Below are 18875 nucleotides of genomic sequence, written 5' to 3'. Positions count from 1 at the left end.
AGAGAGCCCAGAGCTAAATCCTAGAAGCAAGTAACCAGAAGGAAAATGGACACGAGGAATTAGCAAAATAGACAGAAGGAGCCTGGAGTCATCAAAGCAGAAGCTCCAAGTCCTGCGGCTGAAGATTAGGTCAAGAGTTGAGAGGCTGGGTACCAGAGAGGAAGGCATTGGCAGGAGTGGCGGGGTTGGCCCCTCGTAACTAAATGACAAATTAACAATTTACCTAGCCTCATTTCAGAAAAACAAACACAAACTAAAATTGAAAATCACTTAGCACAGTGGATTTGCAGCATTTTCAACCTTTATTTTCTTCAGCTTTAATATTTGCTCACCTTTTGGGCAGTTTAGCAACTTTATAAAATGTTGAAACTTACATGACCTCCCATTGATATCCCAGTCATTCCTAGAGGTCCATAACCCCCTCTCTCCAGCCAATGAAGAAGAGCTGCAGACTCTAGGACAAGAGCTCCTCCCATCACAAAGAGATCAGAGACATTCCTTAAATTTGACCTCCTGTTCAGAGAAAACAAAATGGAACGTGAAAACCGTGGACTATTTAACAGCAGCTTTGACATTTTCCCCTTCAAATCACCCTTTTATTATCACTATAAAGTATAATAGAAATCCCCTCTTGCAATCATAAGTTATTAGATTCCTTTATTTTTAGGCAAGTTTCTCTTTCCTGAAGGGGCTGGTGTTTTGTTCAAGGATGTTTCCTTATACTTCACCCACATGGCCAGTCTTCAGGCATGAGCATAGACAATGGGCTCCAGGCTAACTGACCACGAAGGAGGCCAATATTGAGATGTCAAATCCTTTTCTGACCCAACATGAATCACAGGATAGTGAACAGGAGTGGGTGGCCCAGCTCACCTTCCCCTCCCAAAATCAAATGTGCAGAGTTAACTGCAGCACCTCTGCTATCGTATCAATTTTGTTTTCATAGAAACTACCATTTTACTGCCAGCACAGAGATTCTGGATTCCAATCTTCCCCACTGCTTGTTGACTCTGGCAATGTTGCTGATGGGGAAAACCCTCATGCTTCCTGGAGCAGATTCATAGAAAATAACATGGACTACAGCCAGAGACTTCCCGGAAAACAGTATCAAAGTCCCAGAACCATGCAAAATCATGCTCCTGGCTAAAGATGAAGATTTTCCAGTCAGCTGTAGCATCCCTTTATGTTTTCTATTGAACTGTAGCAAGATTCTCCCTATCAGTGACATCACCAAAGCCTCCTAGCAGGAAGGGAGATCCGCCTTGATGATTTCCATGGTGGCAATAATGTTCCTATGTAAACAAATAAAACAATGATAAAAATGGTAGAGATTTAATAGCAAAAGAGTACCCAAAGGAAGCATGAGGCCAATTAGGGACTAAAATTGTAGAGGCAGAGGCTGTAGCCGAGGTACTAAGGGCCCAAGTTTCGGGCCGCGCCGACGCCCGTTTTTCGCGCCACAGTGCGCCTAAAAAAAGCTTCCAGATTCTCCGGCTCCCTGCAGGTAGTTTGCAGCTCGGCGCAGCGCAGCACGAGCTATAGGGGGCAGAGCCAGGTCCCTGCGCTGAACACAGCGCTGGGACCTCTGCACATGCGCTACAGTGGGCGCGCATGTGCAGTAGCTCCAGGCGCCCAAAACTGTGTGGGAGGGGCCCGAAGCACGCAGCCCCTAGCCCTGGCCGAATGGCCTCACTGGGGCTGTGTGCATAAGGCTCCTCCCACGCCCAGCTCCTGCTTCTTCCGGACCCGACCCCCCCCCCGACCGACCGCCGCTCTGACCTCCAACCCCCCCCCCCCCCCTACCGATCGGCTCGGTCTCTCTCTCTCTCTCGGTCTCTCTCCACCCCAGACAGAGTGATAGAGACACAGACAGAGATAGAGACACAGACAGAGATAGAGACACAGACAGAGATAGAGACACACCGGGGGGGGGGGAGGGGGGCATCCCAGCATGCTGTTGGAGGGCTCCCGGTCTGCAGTCGGTAAGTAGAAAATGTTTTATTTATTGATTTAAAAAAAAAAAAATTCTTTATTAATTTTTTTTGATTGATTTATTGGTTGATTTATTGATGTTTTTATCATTTATTATTGATGATGGCTCTTTATTTGTAAAACTGAAGTGTTTAATGTTTGTAAACTTCCCTTTAAACCCCCCCCCCGCCCCCCCATTCCCTACACCTGATTTGTAACCTACGCCTGATTTTCTAAAGTGTAGACAAGGTTTTTTCGAGCGTACAAAAATCTTCACTTACTCCATTCTAAGTTAGTTTGGAGTAAGTTTTCACTGCCGAAACTTTGAAAACAGGCGTAAGTGGCCTGACACGTCCCCTTTTGAAAAAAAAATTCTGTTCCAAAGTGAAACTGTTCTAACTGACTAGAACTGGAGCAAACTAAATGCCAAGAATTTGAATTTCTAAGATACTCCGTTCTACACCAGTTGCTCCAAAAAATCAGGAGCAACTGAGGCCGAAACTTGGGCCCTAAATGAGTATTCTGCGTCTGTCTTCACTAAAGAAAATGCTGCCAATATCACAGTAAAGGAAGAGGTTGTAGAGAAATTGCATAGGATAAAAATAGATAAAGAGGAGGTACTTAAAAGGTTGGGAGTGCTCAAAGTAGAAAAGTCACCAGGTCCGGATAGTGTTGCATCCTAGGTTGGAAATTGCCACAATCTTCCAATCCTCCTTAGATATGAAAGTGGTGCCAGAGGACTGGAGTTTTGCAACTGTTACAACCCTGTTCTGGCAGAAAAGGGGAAAGGAAGAAACCTGGCACCTACAGGCCAGTCAGCCCAATGTTAATGGTAGGGAAATTCTGAGACAATAATCCAGGCCAAAATGAATTGGCATTTGGAAAATATCGATTAATTAACGTCAGCACGATTTGTTAAAGACAAATTATGTTTGACTTGCTTGATTTGAGTTCTTTGATGAAGTAATGGAGAGGGTTGACGAGGATAGTGTGATCGCTGGTGTATGTATGGGCTTTCAAAAGGCACTTGATAAAGTACCACATAATAGGTTTGTTAGTAAAACTGAACCCCATGGGATTAAAGGGGCAGTGGCTGCATGGATACAAAATTGGCTAAGGGACATAAAATACAGTGGTGGTGAGCGGTTGTTTCACAGACTGGAGGGAGATGTGCAGTGGTGTCTGGGACCACTGCTTTTTTTGATGCATATTAATGATGTGGATTTGGGTATACAGGGTTTAATTTCTAAGTTTGCAGGTGACACGGAACTCAAATGTTGTATGCAGTGCAGAAGTTAGCACCAGATTTCAGGATCTAGGCAGACTGGTGAAATGGGCACACACGTGGTAGATGAAATTTAATGCAATGAAGTGTGAAATGATTCATTTTGGTAGGAAGAATGAAAAAGAAAGAAAGAAGAAAGACTTGCATTTATATAGCACCTTTCACAGCCTCAGGATATCCCAAAGCGCTTTACAACCAATGAAGTACTTTTGAAGTGCAGTCACTGTTGTAAAGTAGAAAATACAGTAGCCAATCAAGCTCCCACAAACAGCAATATGATATGACCAGATAATCTGTTTTAGTGAGGTTGATTGGGGGATAAATATTGGCCAGGACACAGATGATAACGCTCATGCTCTTCTTCAAAAATAGCGTTATGGGATCTTTTACGTCCACCCGAGAGCAGATGACGCCTCGGTTTAACGTCTCATCCGAAAGATGGCACCTCCAACAGTGCAGCACTCCCGCAGTACTGCACTGGAATGTCAGCCTAGATTTTTATGCTAAAGTCTCTGGAGTGGGATTTGAACCCACAACCTTTTGACTCGGGCGCAAGTGCTACCAACTGAGCAAGGGTGAGAGGCAATATAAATTAAATGGTATAATTTTAAAGGGGATGCAGGAACAAAGAGACCTTGGGATGTACGTGCGCAAGTCTTTGAAGGTAGGAGGACAAGTTGAGCAGGATGTTTAAAGGCATACAAGGTCTTTGGCTTAAGTTTATCCTAAACCTTTATAAAACATTGGTTAGGCCGCAGCTGCAGTATTGTGGCCAATTCTGGGCACCACACTTTAAAATTGTCAGGGCCTTACAGTGGATGCAGAGAAAATATTCTAGAATGGTACCAGGGATGAAAGATTTGTGTTACATGGAGACTAGAGAAACTGTGGTTGTTCTCCTTCGAGTAAAGGTGGTTAAGGGGAGATTGTGAAGTGTTCAAAATCATGAAGGGTTTTGATAAAGTAAATATGGACAGATGGTTACAGTTGCAGCTCCAGTTGCAGGAGGATCATTAACCAGAGGACAAAGATTTAAAGTAATCGGCAAAAGAACCAGGATTTTTTTTTAAACGATGCGTTATAATGATCTGGAATGCATTGCCTAAAAGGACGGTGGAAACAGATTCAAGAACATCTTTCAAAAGATAATTGGATAAATACTTGCTGGTGACAATTTTACAGGTTATGGGGAAAGAGCAGGGGAGTGTGACTAATTGGATAGCTCTTTCAAAGAGCCGGCACTGGCACAACGGGCTAAATGGCCTCCTTCTGTGCTGTATTATTCTTTGAGTGCATTACTTTTATTTAGGAAATAGGAGCACTTTGAGCAAAAAGTACTCCCTCCTAAACCTCCCTTCTCCTTTAATGTCTAGATGTTTTTCTAAAACTCTTTTTTTTTTTAAAAAACAAAAATTGGCCTGAGACAATCACAGTAAGTGGCTGCTACTGAATCAAAATGTGAACTTAAATAGTGATTACTACATGGTTGGCTAAAATCAAGACTGGCTAACCAGCACACTAATCAGGACATTTGAACAAAAAATATAAATTCTTTAAAACAGAAATAAACAAAATTCTATTCCAAAAGCAACTTGCAGACAACTTGCAATTGAACAGACAAGAGGAAAAGTGTTTTTGCCTTTCAAAAAATGAAATGCCTCATTCTAAACCATTTAATGGCATTGAACAAACCACAGAATTATTAGCTAATTTTGTCATTTAGCTTTTTGTCTCTTATTTCAGCCTAAGATTTTGATTACTCACTACTACCCTAATTAATTGCTACATGCCACCTGAAAAAATACATTACAGTTTTATTTTATTTCTCTCTCATCTTTAGATTCCACAAAGAATTTGCTCTGCTCGTTTCGTTGATCTGCTCAGTTGATTTACCTGAACAGTGATCCTTTCCCCAAAGGTAAATTTATCTGGTCACAAGATGCGCCTATACAATTTATAATATTATGTGCAGATCACAATTGGAAACTATGCTACCTATAATAGTTAAAAATAGATTACTTAATTTAAAAAGTGCGAATGGAACAAATTATTACATCTGAATAAAAATTCCAGGCAGCCTTGACCACATTAAAATGAACGCAAGTCAACATATAAATCACTGACACGTTATACTTTCAAGCAATTAATAACCTATGACATTCTTTGAGTTTAAAACACGGTGAACCAGCAATCTAAAAAATGTGCTATTGCTTTCAGCAATTATTAAGGTAGAACAACTTTATACTTCTTACATTTATTTTTTAAATTCTGAACTCAAAATGAAATAATGGAGAACCACAGTTTACTTTTGTTTCCAAAATAATGGAGAATGAGAAGAAATGTTTCAGGATTCATCATTTATAACGAAGATTTTATATGTGATGCCATTTAGCTTGGATGTCTATGTAAAACAGGATCTTGTGGATCTTGTCCAGGCTAACATCCCCAGCACTGAAGCACTGGCCACACTCGATCAGCTTCGTTGGGCAGGCCACATGGTTCACATGCCAGATAAGAGACTCCCGAAGCAAATGCTTTATGCAGAGCTCCTTCACAGCAAATGAGCCAAAGGTGGGCAGTGGAAACATTACAAGGACACCCTCAAAGCCTCCCTGGTAAAGTGCAACATCACCATTGACACCTGGGAGTCCCTGGCCGAAGACCGCCCTAGATGGAGAAAGTGCATCCGGGAGGGGGTTGAGCTCTTCGAATCTCAACACCGAGAGCGTGAAGAGGTCAAGCGCAGGCAGCGTGTGGCAAACCAGTCCCATCCAACCCTTCCCTCGGAGAATGTCTGTCCCACCTGTGACAAGAGTCTGTGGCTGTCGTATTGGACTGTTCAGCCACCAAAGAACTCACTTCAGGAGTGGAAGCAAGTCTTCCCTCGATTTCGAGGGACTGCTTATGATGATGATGACGACGACTATGTAAAACAACCAGTTCATGTAAAGAAACGATCACAACTAGTGGTTAGCCTGAATATAATGCAGTATTGGAAAGATTTTCAAACAATCTTTACCACACATAGAAGCCTCCAAAGACATGACAAACTTCAATATACTGACATTTGTTTAACTATATTTATTATAATTATTGTAAGGCTTAGTATCAAGGGTCACAGTAAAAGTTACTGATAATATATTTCACAGGGAATCTGTAATACAGATTGAGGATGAGGAAGTTGTGTCAGAAACGAGCGTACTATGCTTAAACAAAGGGGACTACAGTGGGATGAGGGCAGAGTTGGCTAAAGTAGACTGGAAACAAGGACTAAACGGTGGCACAATTGAGGAACAGTGGAGGACTTTTAAGGAGCTCTTTCATAGTGCGCAACAAAAATATATTCCAGTGAAAAAGAAGGGCGGCAAGAGAAGGGATAACCAGCCGTGGATAACCAAGGAAATAAAGGAAAGTATCAAATCAAAGACCAATGCATATAAGGTGGCCAAGGTTAGTGGGAAACTAGAGGATTGGGAAAATTTTAAGCAACAGCAAAGAATGACTAAAAAAGCAATAAAGAAAGGGAAGATAAATTACGAAGGTAAACTTGCGCAAAACATAAAAACAGATAGTAAAAGCTTTTACCGATATATAAAACGGAAAAGAGTGACTAAAGTAAATGTTGGTCCCTTAGAAGATGAAAAGGGGGATTTAATAATGGGAAATGTGGAAATGGCTGAAACCTTAAACAATTATTTTGCTTCCGTCTTCACAGTGGAAGACACAAAAACCATGCCAAATTTGCAGGCCACAGGAATGTGGGAAGGGAGGACCTTGAGACAATCACTATCACTAGGAGGGTAGTGCTGGACAGGCTAATGGGACTCAAGTAGACAAGTCCCCTGGTCCTGATGAAATGCATCCCAGGGTATTAAAAGAGATGGCGGAAGTTATAGCAGATGCATTCGTTATAATCTACCAAAATTCTCTGGACTCTGGGGAGGTACCAGCGGATTGGAAAGCAGCTAATGTAACGCCTCTGTTTAAAAAAGGGGGCAGGCAAAAGGCAAAACTATAGGCCGGTTAGTTTAACATCTGTAGTGGGGAAAATGCTTGAAAGTATCATTAAGGAAGAAATAGCAGGACATCTAGATAGGAATAGTGCAATCAAGCAGACGCAGCATGGATTCATGAAAGGGAAATCATGTTTAACTAACTTACTGGAATTCTTTGAGGATATAACGAGCATGGTGGATAGAGGTGTACCGATGGATGTGGTGTATTTAGATTTCCAAAAGGCATTCGATAAGGTGCCACACAAAAGGTTACTGCAGAAGATAAAGGTACGCGGAGTCAGAGGAAATGTATTAGCATGGATAGAGAATTGGCTGGCGAACAGAAATCAGAGAGTCGGGATAAATGGGTCCTTTTCCGGTTGGAAATCAGTGGTTAGTGGTGTGCCACAGGGATCAGTGCTGGGACCACAACTGTTTACAATATGCATAGATGACCTAGAAGAGGGGACAGAGTGTAGTGCAACAAAATTTGCAGATGACACTAAGGTTAGTGGGAAAGCGGGTTGTGTAGAGGACTCAGAGAGGCTGCAAGGAGATTTGGATAGGTTAAGCGAATGGGCTAAGGTTTGGCAGATGGAATACAATGTCGGAAAGTGTGAGGTCATCCACCTTGGGAAAAAAAAAAAACAGTAAAAGGGAATATTATTTGAATGGGGAGAAATTACAACATGCTGTGGTGCAGAGGGACCTGGGGGTCCTTGTGCATGAAACTCTTTTTGGCCCAAAAGGTTAGTTTGCAGGTAATCAGGAAGGCGAATGGAATGTTGGCCTTCATTGCGAGAGGGATGGAGTACAAAAGCAGGGAGGTCTTGCTGCAACTGTATAAGGTATTGGTAAGGCTGCACCTGGAGTACTGCGTGCAGTTTTGGTCACCTTACTTAAGGAAGGATATACTAGCTTTGGAAGGGGTACAGAGACGATTCACTAGGCTGATTCCAGAAATGAGGGGGTTACCTTATGATGATAGATTGAGTAGACTGGGTCTTTACTCGTTGGAGTTCAGAAGGATGAGGGGTGATCTTATAGAAACATTTAAAATCATGAAAGGGATAGACAAGATAGAGGCAGAGAGGTTGTTTCCACTGGTAGGGGAGACTAGAACTAGGGGGCACAGCCTCAAAATACGGAGGAGCCAATTTAAAACCGAGTTGAGAAAGAATTTCTTCTCCCAGAGGGTTGTGAATCTGTGGAATTCTCTGCCCAACGAAGCAGTTGAGACTAGCTCATTGAATGTTTTCAAGTCAAAGATAGATAGATTTTTAACATAAGGGAATTAAGGGTTACAGGGAGAGGCCGGGTAAAGTGGAGCTGAGTCCACGACCAGATCAGCCATGATCTTATTGAATGGCGCAGCAGGCTCGAGGGGCTAGATGGCCTACTCCTGTTCCTAATTCTTATGTTCTTATGAATCTGAAAAATACAATTATCACAGTATGAGCTGCATCTAACCCAATAGTAATATTAAAATTCATTTTTCAAAGTTGCAGCAGCTATTAGAAGAATTCAAAGTGCAAAGCAGGGCAAGTATACTTGCAGGTTAAGTCTCTGAATTTTAATTACCAGAGATAGAAAGGGTTTAATGTAGAAGATTAGCTGGAGTATCAAACATTTTAGTTGATTTGGGTTTCATCAAATTACCTTTGGTCATCTTCCTGCTTATCGTAGAATAGTAAGCACAGAAGGAGGCCATTCGGTACTCAGTAAGATAATGGGATTAAAGGCGGATAAATCCCCTGGACCTGATGGCTTGCATCCTAGGGTCTTGAGAAGTAGCGGCAGGGATAGTGGATACATTGATTGTAATTTACCAAAATTGCCTGGATTCTGGGAAGGTCCCAGCAGATTGGAAAACTGCAAATGTAACACCCCTATTTAAAAAAAGGAGGCAGACAAAAAGCAGGAAATTATAGACCAGTTAGCCTAACATCTGTGGTTGAGAAAATATTGGCGTCCATTATTAAAGCAGTTGGAAAAGCAAAGTTCAGTCAGGCAGAGTCAGCATAGATTTATGAAGGGGAAGTTATGTTTGACAAATTTGCTGCAATTCTTTGAGGATGTAACGAACAGGGTGGATATAGGGGAACCAGTGGATGTGGTGTATTTGGACATCCAGAAGGCATTTGATAAGGTGCCACATAAAAGGTTGCTGCACAAGATAAAAGTTCACAGGGTTGGGGGTAATATATTAGCATGGATAGAGAATTGGCTAACTAACTGAAAACAGAGAGTTGGGATAAATGGTTCATTAAGGGGTTGGCAATCAGTAACTAGTAGGGTGCTGCAGGGATCAGTGCTAGGACCCCCAACTATTTACAATCTATATTAACTTGGATGAAGGGACTTAGTGTAACGTAGCCAAGTTTGCTGACGATACAAAGATGGGAGAAAAAGCAATGTGTGAGGAGGACACAAAAAAACTTGCAAAAGGACATAGACAGGCTAAGTGAATGAGCAAAAATTTGGCAGATGGAGTATAATGTTGGAAAGTGTGAGGTCCTGGTGCATGAAACACAAAAGGTTAGTATGCAGGTACAACAAGTGATCAGGAAGGCCAATGGAATCTTGACCTTTATTGCAAAGGGGATGGAGTATAAAGCAGGGAAGTCTTGCTACAGTTATTCAGGGTATTGGCGAGACTACACTTGGAATACTGCATACAGTTTTGGTTTCCATTTGGAGAAAGGATATACTTGCTTTGAAGGCAGTTCAGAGAAGGTTCACTAGGTTGATTCCAGAGACGAGGGAATTGACTTATGAGGAAAGGTTGAATAAGTTGGGCCTTTACTCACTGGAATTCAGAAGGATGAGAGGTGATCTTATCGAAACATGAAAGATTATGAGGGGGCTTGACAAGGTGGATGCAGAGAGGATGTTTCCACTGATAGGGGAGACTAGGGGACATAATCTTAGAATAAGGGGCCGCCCATTTCAAACTGAGATGAGGAAGAATTTCTTCTGTGGGTTGCAAATCTGTGGAATTCGCTGCCTCAGTGAGCTGTGGAAGCTGTGTTATTGAATAAATTTAAAGCAGAGCTAGACAGTTTCTTAACCGATAAGGGAATAAGGGGTTATGGAGAGCGGGCAGGGAAGTGGATCTGAGTCCATGATCAAATCAGCCATGATCATATTAAATGACGGAGTGTATGGTCTACACCTGCTCCTATTTCTTATGTTATGTTCAGCCCATAGAGTCTACGCCGGCTCTTTCGAATAGCAATCAGGTTAGTCCCAATCCCTCACTCTATCCCCATATCCCTGCTTTATCGCATTCAAATATTTTTCCAATTCCCTTTTGAAGGCTACAATTAAATCCGTATCATCACCTTATCAGACAGTGCATTCCAAATACCAACTCATTGCATAAAAATGTTTTTCCTCATGTTGCTTCTGGTTCTTTTACAAATCACCTTAAATCTGTGCCATCTGGTTATCGCGCTTCAGCCATTGGAAACAATTTCTCTTTACTTTATCAAATCCCTTCATGATTTTAAATACATTTATCAAATATCCTCAGCCTTCTCTGCTCTAAAAAGGGATCAAGCCCAGCTTCTCCAGTCGATGTAACTGTAATCCTTCTTCCCCGAAACCATTCTAGTAAATCAAAAATCTTCATTGCTTAATTATTGAAATCTTTAATTTAAAATCCTCCAAAACCCACCTCCTGATGTCCCACAACTCTCTTCCAAACACCTCCTTTCTTTTAAGACTTTCTAATTTAGGTGAATGATGTTGGATTTTAAAATATCTTTGACTACGACAACAGCCATCACTTCAGGCAAATGGACCAATTACAGCAAGGCTCAGATTTATTTCCCATCCATAACTGCCTTCGAGTAGGTGATCTTCTTGAACCGCTGCAGTCTGTGTGAAGATATTCCCACAGTGCTGTTAGAAACAAAAAAATAGAAAATAGGTGCAGGAGTAGGGCATTCGGCCCTTTGAGCCTGCACCACCATTCAATATGATCATGGCTAATCATTCACCTCAGTACCCCTTTCTCGCTTTCTCTCCATACCCTTTGATCCCTTTAGACAGGGAGTTCCAGGATTTTGACACAACAACAATAAAGGAATGGCAATATATTTCCAAGTCAGGATGGTGTGTGACTTGGAGAGGAACTTGCAAGTGGCGGTGTTCCCATGCATGTGCTGCCTTTGTCCTTCCAGGTGGCAGAAGTCGCAGGTTTGAGAGGTGCTGTTGAAGAAGCCTTGGCGAGTTGCTGAAATGCATTTTGTAGACATTAAACACTGCAGCCATGTTGCTCTTGTAGTGGAGCGAGTGAATGTTTAAGGTGGTGGGGATGGGGTGCCGATCAAGTGGGCAGCTTTGTCCTGGATGATGTTGAGCTTTTTCAGTGTTGTTGGAGTTGCATCCACCCAGGCAAGCGGAGCGCATTCAATCACACTTCTGACGTGCCTTGTAAGTGGTGGAAAGGCTTTGGGGAGTCGGGAGTCACTCATCGCAGAATATACCCAGCCCCTGACCGGCTCTTGTAGCCACATTATTTATGTGGCTTGCCCAGTTTAAGGTTCTGGTCAATGGCGAAGCCCAGGATGTTGATAATGAGGGATTCGGCAATGGTAATGCCACTGAATGTCAAGGGGTGGTGGTTAGACTCTCTTGTTGGAGATGGTCATTGCCTGGCACTGGTGTGGCGCAAATGTTACTCGCCACTTATCAGCCCAATCCTGGATGTTGTCCAGGTCTTGCTGCATGTGGGCACGGACTGCTTCATTATTCAAGGAATTGCAAATAGAACTGAACACTGCGAACACCTCACCTCTGACCATATGATGGAGAGATCATTGATGAAGCAACTGAAGACTGCCCTGAGGAAATCCTGCAGCAATGGCCTGGCCCTCCAACAACCACAACCATCTTCCTTTGTGCTAGGTATGACTCCAGCCAGTGCAGAGTTTTCTCCATGATCCCCATTGACTTCAATTGGTACCATACTCTGTCACATGCTGCCTTGACCTCAAAGGCAGTCACTCTCACCTCACCTCTGGAATTCAGATGGTGTCCGAACTCATTGAATAGGTCAGAAGCTCCATCAACAGCTATCCAATTGCACAATCAGCATGGAAAAAGTTGACACAAAAACGTAACAATGGGAGGTCAAGGGCAGACTGCAAATGCATGCAGACGGAAGATGTTTTGTAAATATATTATAGATATTTGGAGTTGACTGTCTAAATATTGTGTAGTACACAAAAATCTTGATTCAAATAATGACCTACGATGCAGATTTCTGAATTCAATTGTATATTGAGAGATTAGACAAAGTATAGAAATTGGACAGAATGTTATCAAACAAAATTTGGCACCGAGCCAGGAAATATTAGGACAGATCAGAGGTAGGTTTTAAGGAGCATCTTAAAAGGACAAGAGGGGTTTAGGGAGTGAATTCCAGAGCTTAGGGCCTAGGCAAGGGTGGAGCGATTAAAATAGGGGATGTACAAGAGGGTAGAATTGGAGGAGTGCAGAAATCTTAGCGGGCTGTAGGGCTGGAAGAGGTTATAGAGATAGAGAGGGGCGCGGCCATGGAGGGATTTGAAAAAAAAGGATGATTGAGGCGTTGCCGAACTGGGAGCCAATATAAGTTAGCGAGCACAGGGGTAATGGGCGAACAGGACTTGGTGCGAGTTAGGATATCGGCAGCAGATTTTGGATGAGCTCAAGTTTATGGAGGGTGAAAAATGGGAGGCCAGCCATGAGTGTGTTGGAATAGTCAAGTCTAGAAGTAACAAAGGCATGGGTAAGGGTTTCAGCAGTCAATGAGCTGTCTTATATGCCAGATCGTCAAGAATTCTCTGCAGCTTTCCCTTGATCCAACAATTGCTTTCAGTCTTTTTATCCTTTTATGCCAGTGATGCAATTAATATTTTATCTTTTCCCCCCTCCATCAGATCTGATGTTATATCTTAGTCTAATCATGCCTGCCATGTTGTTGTTTATCTGTGGCTCAGTGGGTAGCACTCACCTCTAAGTCAGAAGGTTGTGGGTTCAAGTCCCACTCCTGGGACTTGAGCACAAAGTAATTTAGGCTGACACTCCAGTACAGTGCTGAGGGAGCACTGTACTGTCAGAGGTGCCGTCTTTCAGATAAGACGTTAAACCGAGGCCCCGTCTGCTCTCTCAAGTGGACGTAAAAGATCCCATGGCACTATTTCGAAGAAGAGCATGTGAGTTATCCCCGGTGTCCTGGCCAATATTTATCCCTCAATCAAAAAACAGATTATCTGGTCAATATCACATTTGTTTGTGAGAACTTGCTTGTGCGCAAATTGGCTGCTGTGTTTCCTACATTACAACAGTAACTACACTCCCCCTCTCTCCCTCCCCACCCCCCCAAAAAGTATTTAATTGGCTGTAAAGCGCTTTGAGACATCCGGTGGTCGTGAAAAGCCCTATATAAATCCAAGTCTCTTTCTTTCATTTTATCGTTAAAAAACAATGACACCTGGGATCTTGATCTGTCTGAAGCACTCCCAGCCAACTTCACATCAGTTTGCAATGTCTGTAAACCTTCCATAAGAGCTGCTCAATACAACTTTATGAAAAAGCATCAATTACTATTTCCCTGCCCTCCAGCAACTATTTCTTCTGATCCTTTGCCAAAATTGCCCCCTTCAACATCTTTTCCACAAATCTTCTATTCTGATGGCATACCAGCTCTTCTAAAAAAAAATATATATAATTTTGGCTTATCTTTCTCTTTCAACACTAATCTTGAAGATCTCAACAAGAATCTTCTTTCACTGCTCCTTTCTTCTCTACTATTATGACCTAACATATTGGGCCAAATCTTGCAGCATTAGTAAGACTTTTTCCTGCACCCATCAGCTCAAAATATGTATGCAACATAACTTATTGGAAGTGTGAGCTGATAATGGTTTGGCAAGGGCAAGAGGGGCATCTGGGAACTATCTGAATGGTGGGACCAACAGTCTATCTCTTAACATAAGATTGAAGTATTAACAGAGGAACGACGGAGGAGGAGGGAGAATTGGGGTCAAATCAGGTAATGAAAGAGAAATAGGAAGGGAAAGATTGATTTGATTGAGAGAAGAGACAGAAAGGAAGATGCTGCTGCATAAATTGACGTGTGCTTTTAAGACCCTAATACTGTAAGATGATCTACATGTTTAGCTGAACCAATGAGCCAACAAGACCACAGGCAATCTAGAGGTTGATTTATCAGGAGTACTAGTATCATCCTAGGCAGTCCCACAAAATTGAGGAAGACTTGCTTCCACTCAAAGTGTGTTCTCAGGTGACTGTACAGCGCAATATGGGAATTACAGTCTCTGTCACAGGTGGGACAGACAGTGGTTGAAGGAAAGGGTGGATGTTAATTTTGTGGGACTGCCTATGATGATACCAGCACTCCTGATAAATCAACCTCCAGATTGCCTGTGGTCTTGTTGGCTCATTGGTTCAGCTAAACATGTAGATCAACTTACAGCATCAGGGTCTTAAAAGCACACGTCAATTTATGCAGCAGCATTTTCCTTTGTCTCTTCTCTCAATCCAATCTTTCTTTCCCTTCCTATTTCTCTTTCATTACCTGATTTGACCCCAATTCTCCCTCCCCCTCCATCGTTCCTGTTTCTTAATACTACAATCTTATGTTAAGAGATGGACTGTTGGTCCCACCATTCAGATAGGTCCCAGATGCCCCCCTTGCCCTTGCCAAACCGTTATCAGTCTGGTTTTCCGCAAGCTCCTTCCGCTGTCTGCATTTGGTTTCTGCATGCTCTCGGCGACGAGACTCGAGGTGCTCACCGCCCTCCTGGATGCTCTTCCTCCACTAAGGGCGGTCCAAGGCCAGGGATTCACAGGTGCCGCTGGGGATGTTGCACTTTATCAAGTAGGCTTTGAGGGTGTCCTTGAAACGTTTTGTCTGCCCACCTGGGGCTCGCTTGCCATGTAGGAGTTCCGAGTAGAGTGCTTGCTTTGGGACTCTCGTGTCGGGCTTGCGGACGATGTGGCCCGCCCAACGGAGCTGGTCGAGTGTGGTCAGTGCTTCGATGCTGGGGACGTTGGCCTGATCGAGAACACTGAAGTAGGTACGTCTATCCTCCCAGTGGATTTGCAGGATCTTGCGGAGGCAGCATTGGTGGCACTTCTCCAGCACTATGAGGTGTCTACTGAATTATGGTCCACGTCTGAGCCATATAGGAGGGCGGGTATCACTACTGCCCTGTAGACCATCAGCTTGGTGCCAAATTTGATCTCCTGGTCTTCAAACACTCTCCTCCTCAAGCGACCGAAGGCTGCGCTGGCGCACTGGAGGCAGTGTTGGATCTAGTCGTCAATGTCTGCCCTTGCTGATAGTAGGCTCCCGAGGTATGGAAAATGGTCCACATTGTCCAAGGCCACGCCATAGATTTTGATGACCGGGGGACAATGCTGCGATGCGGGGTCAGGTTGGTGGAGGACGCCTCGGAGAAGATGTTGACAATGGCTTGGCGTGCAGCCTCAATGTGCGCAGATGCAAGTGTCGTCCGTGTACTGTAGTTCGATGACAGAGGATGGGACGATTTGAATCTAGCCTGGAGGCGACGAAGGTTGAACAGGTTCCCATTGGTTCTTTAGTTTAGTTCCACTCCAGCGAGGAGCTTGTAGAGAGCGAGGTGGAGCATTGCAGCGAGGAAGATCGAGAAGAGCGTTGGCACGATGACGCAGCACTGCTTGACCCCGGTCTGGATGTGATTGGGTCTGTTGGTCAGGATCAACAGGCCATGAGCTGGGAGTTTTGCCCCTCTTCCTAAAATTGTTCAAATGGGAACAATCCATTTGTCTCAATGTTCTAGATCGACAGATGACAGTTTCTTCCCCACAGGGAAGGGTAGACTGGTTGTGGCCAGAATAATCTAGACCAAATAGACAACTTTTTAGGTGCCCTAGAAAATATATATTTTCTTTTTAGTGTTTACCTCAGTTTAGGTCTGCCATTTCCATGATTCAAGGCTAAACAGTCTTACAGGTTGTACCTCTCCAGTCCGGGACTCTTTGGTCTGGCAACATTCCCGGCCGGGGGTCGAGGTCTGCCCTGGCTGATAGTAGGTTGTGTGCTGGGGCTGGCTGCTCCTCTTCTCCCCGCTGCCTCCAGTGTTCCCTCCTTGGTCGGTTCGGCACAGCGAGGGAGTGAGGAGCATGGTGACTAACTGAGGCGCCGAAGCTGGGCTAAGAAATGTTGCGCAGTAGACTTCTGCGCAGCGCATGCGTAGAATGCGGCCGGGTCGTTGTCAGCAGCGTCATCAGCAGTACCCGGTAAGCATGACCTCCCGTGGTCCGGAAAAGTCTCTGGTCCGGCACTGGTCAGGTCCCACGGGTGCCGCACTGGAGAGGTACAACTGTACTAGGGTAGCAGATACAAATTTAGCAAGTGTATGGATCATGAGTTGTGGAGAAACAATTTAAGCAATTCTCATGACCAACTGCATCAGAAAGTGGACTATCACACTTCTGACACTATTTTACAGCATTCGAATCAATGGACCAGCCATGAATTCCTATCTCAAAGTCTTGGATCTGAACTGAGTACCAAGTCTGGGCAATAAAACAAAGATCTCGCCCAAGTAATGCTATTTCTTTCCATCCCAAATTTCTTAGGTACAAATAAAACTTAATTGCAGCGGAGGTCCCCTGCTCTAATTATATTGTGACCTTATGCTAAAGTTTGGACCTTACTCAAAGCCAGAGTACCGAGTTCTAAGTTTTATACATGACTAGGAGACCAAGTCCAAGGGACAAAATTTGAAATATCAAGCTCCCAGCTTGGAGGAAAAAAAGCACCTGCTCCAGACCAGATGATTATTTTGTTGTTGTAGTTGTTAAAAGTTACCATCTGGAGATATCCAGAACAAACAAAAAATAAGAATTAACCGAGAATTTCAGGTATTTATTGCTTTACAGGCTAAGCCTGCATGGAGAACAGCCTGAAACTGATAACTATCCCACAGTAAGACTAGTTGACTGGAGTGAAAAAAACAGATAAAAGTATAACTAAGCATTTAAAGAGATACATGTTGCTTTTCACTCCTAGAATTCGAGGTCTGGTCATGGATATTAAACAAAAGTGACACTGGGAGTTTGGAAACATTTTTCTAAATTGGTAGGGGGAAGGGAGAGAAAGAGAGGTCCAGTTCAAGAACTGAACAATTCTGCAGGTCCTGGGCATTTACAGAAGGCAGGTGCAAAGGGTCACATTGGGGATAATCCTGACTGCATCAAGACAAAATAATCCAATGGGAATCATCAGAGGCATCAAGGGGGGGGTTACAGAATTGAGGTATGAACACCAACGAATGAAGGTGTTGATTCAGAATTATGTCCATTATGCAAACAATCCAGCATTTGTAGTAATAAGATATAACAACATTTGAACATGGTTAGAGAAAGCAGAATATTCAATTTCTTGGGAGATAAAAAAGACAGATTAAACATGGAGATACATGGATACACAAGCATGCATTACTAAAGTACTTACATTTGATCTTTAGGTTTCCTATAGCCATGTAACAACACTGTCAAGGGAAATAGCTAATTTCACAACGTGCTTTAAAACAGCTATGAAAGGGAGCACAGATTCAAAGAAATACAGTAATTACATCAGTATTTTCAGTATTAAAGCTAGAGGATAAATCTATACATATCCTAACTGCTATAGGTAGCAGTAACATAGTAATTAAATACGTAATTTGGCCACCTGGATTTTTTCTTTTGAAAAGTAATCCGACCTGGAGGATACAAGGAAGAAATTGGCAAAGGCTCAAATCCCAGATAGTGTAAAAATTATTCCTTCCCAACCCTTGGTCACAATTAGCTACCTGGATCATCAAAAATAGCTAACACCGTATGTAGATTAACTAGTTTATAATAAAAAAGTAATCTGCACCTGCCTGCTTCACCCAATTCTCGTGCCAATATAAACAGATTGAAGGTTACTGGAAAGTATAGACACAGATGATCAAATACTCTATGGAGTACTGTGGCTCCCACTCTGTTCTGGAAAAGAATGAAACCTGCAGGAACTGAATGTTATTTGGATAACCTAGAGTTCTTGCTCAATTATTTTCAAGGTTAAAAAGAAATTTAGTATTCAGAAGTTTTACTCATTCACTATTTGTCACATTCAAAAGATTAATAAATAGGTTAAGAGTTCAGGTCGGCCCAGGGAACAGCACCATCAATGGGATAGTGCACTTGGGACTGCGACATGAAATTGATTTAATTCCTCATTTTTTGGAGATATGAATTTCAGCAATATTGATCAGAGGGAAGCACTGCGCAGAGGACCAAGCCTCTTGCATTCCTACTGTCAGCTGACCATATACAGCGTTCTGAATCCATCCTTGGGACAGATTCCACCTTTTTCCAGACTTTGGATTGTCTTTCTGATGTCACGAATCCGTAAACACCTGAGCCCAGGTTCGGGTATTTCTGGATTTTGGAACGTCAGAAAGGGAGGGCCCCGCCGCTGAGGAGGCGTGCGGGCCGGCAGGGCCTCGCCGCCAAAACATCTCATTCACTATCCAGTGAACCCTACTGGAAGTGCACCTGTAGACAGGATTGGGCTCAACTGTAGTGCCAAC

The 18875-nt window shown here is 43.2% G+C and overlaps 1 protein-coding gene across 1 annotated transcript in view; it reads right to left on the bottom strand.

The window, feature by feature from the left end:
* abhd18 (abhydrolase domain containing 18) overlaps nt 1-18875 on the bottom strand; it is a 132727-nt gene that overhangs the window by 64267 nt on the left and 49585 nt on the right. The window contains exons 8-9 of the mRNA XM_070871918.1: nt 17771-17798; nt 375-513 (exon numbers count right to left, since the gene is read on the bottom strand). Coding sequence (XP_070728019.1) covers nt 375-513; nt 17771-17798 — 167 coding nt within the window. The remainder of the gene's footprint in view (nt 1-374; nt 514-17770; nt 17799-18875) is intronic.

Source organism: Pristiophorus japonicus, chromosome 2, assembly GCF_044704955.1.
Source record: "Pristiophorus japonicus isolate sPriJap1 chromosome 2, sPriJap1.hap1, whole genome shotgun sequence".
In the NCBI taxonomy this organism is placed as follows: Eukaryota; Metazoa; Chordata; class Chondrichthyes; family Pristiophoridae; genus Pristiophorus; species Pristiophorus japonicus.
This window is presented reverse-complemented; position numbering and strand designations above follow the sequence as displayed.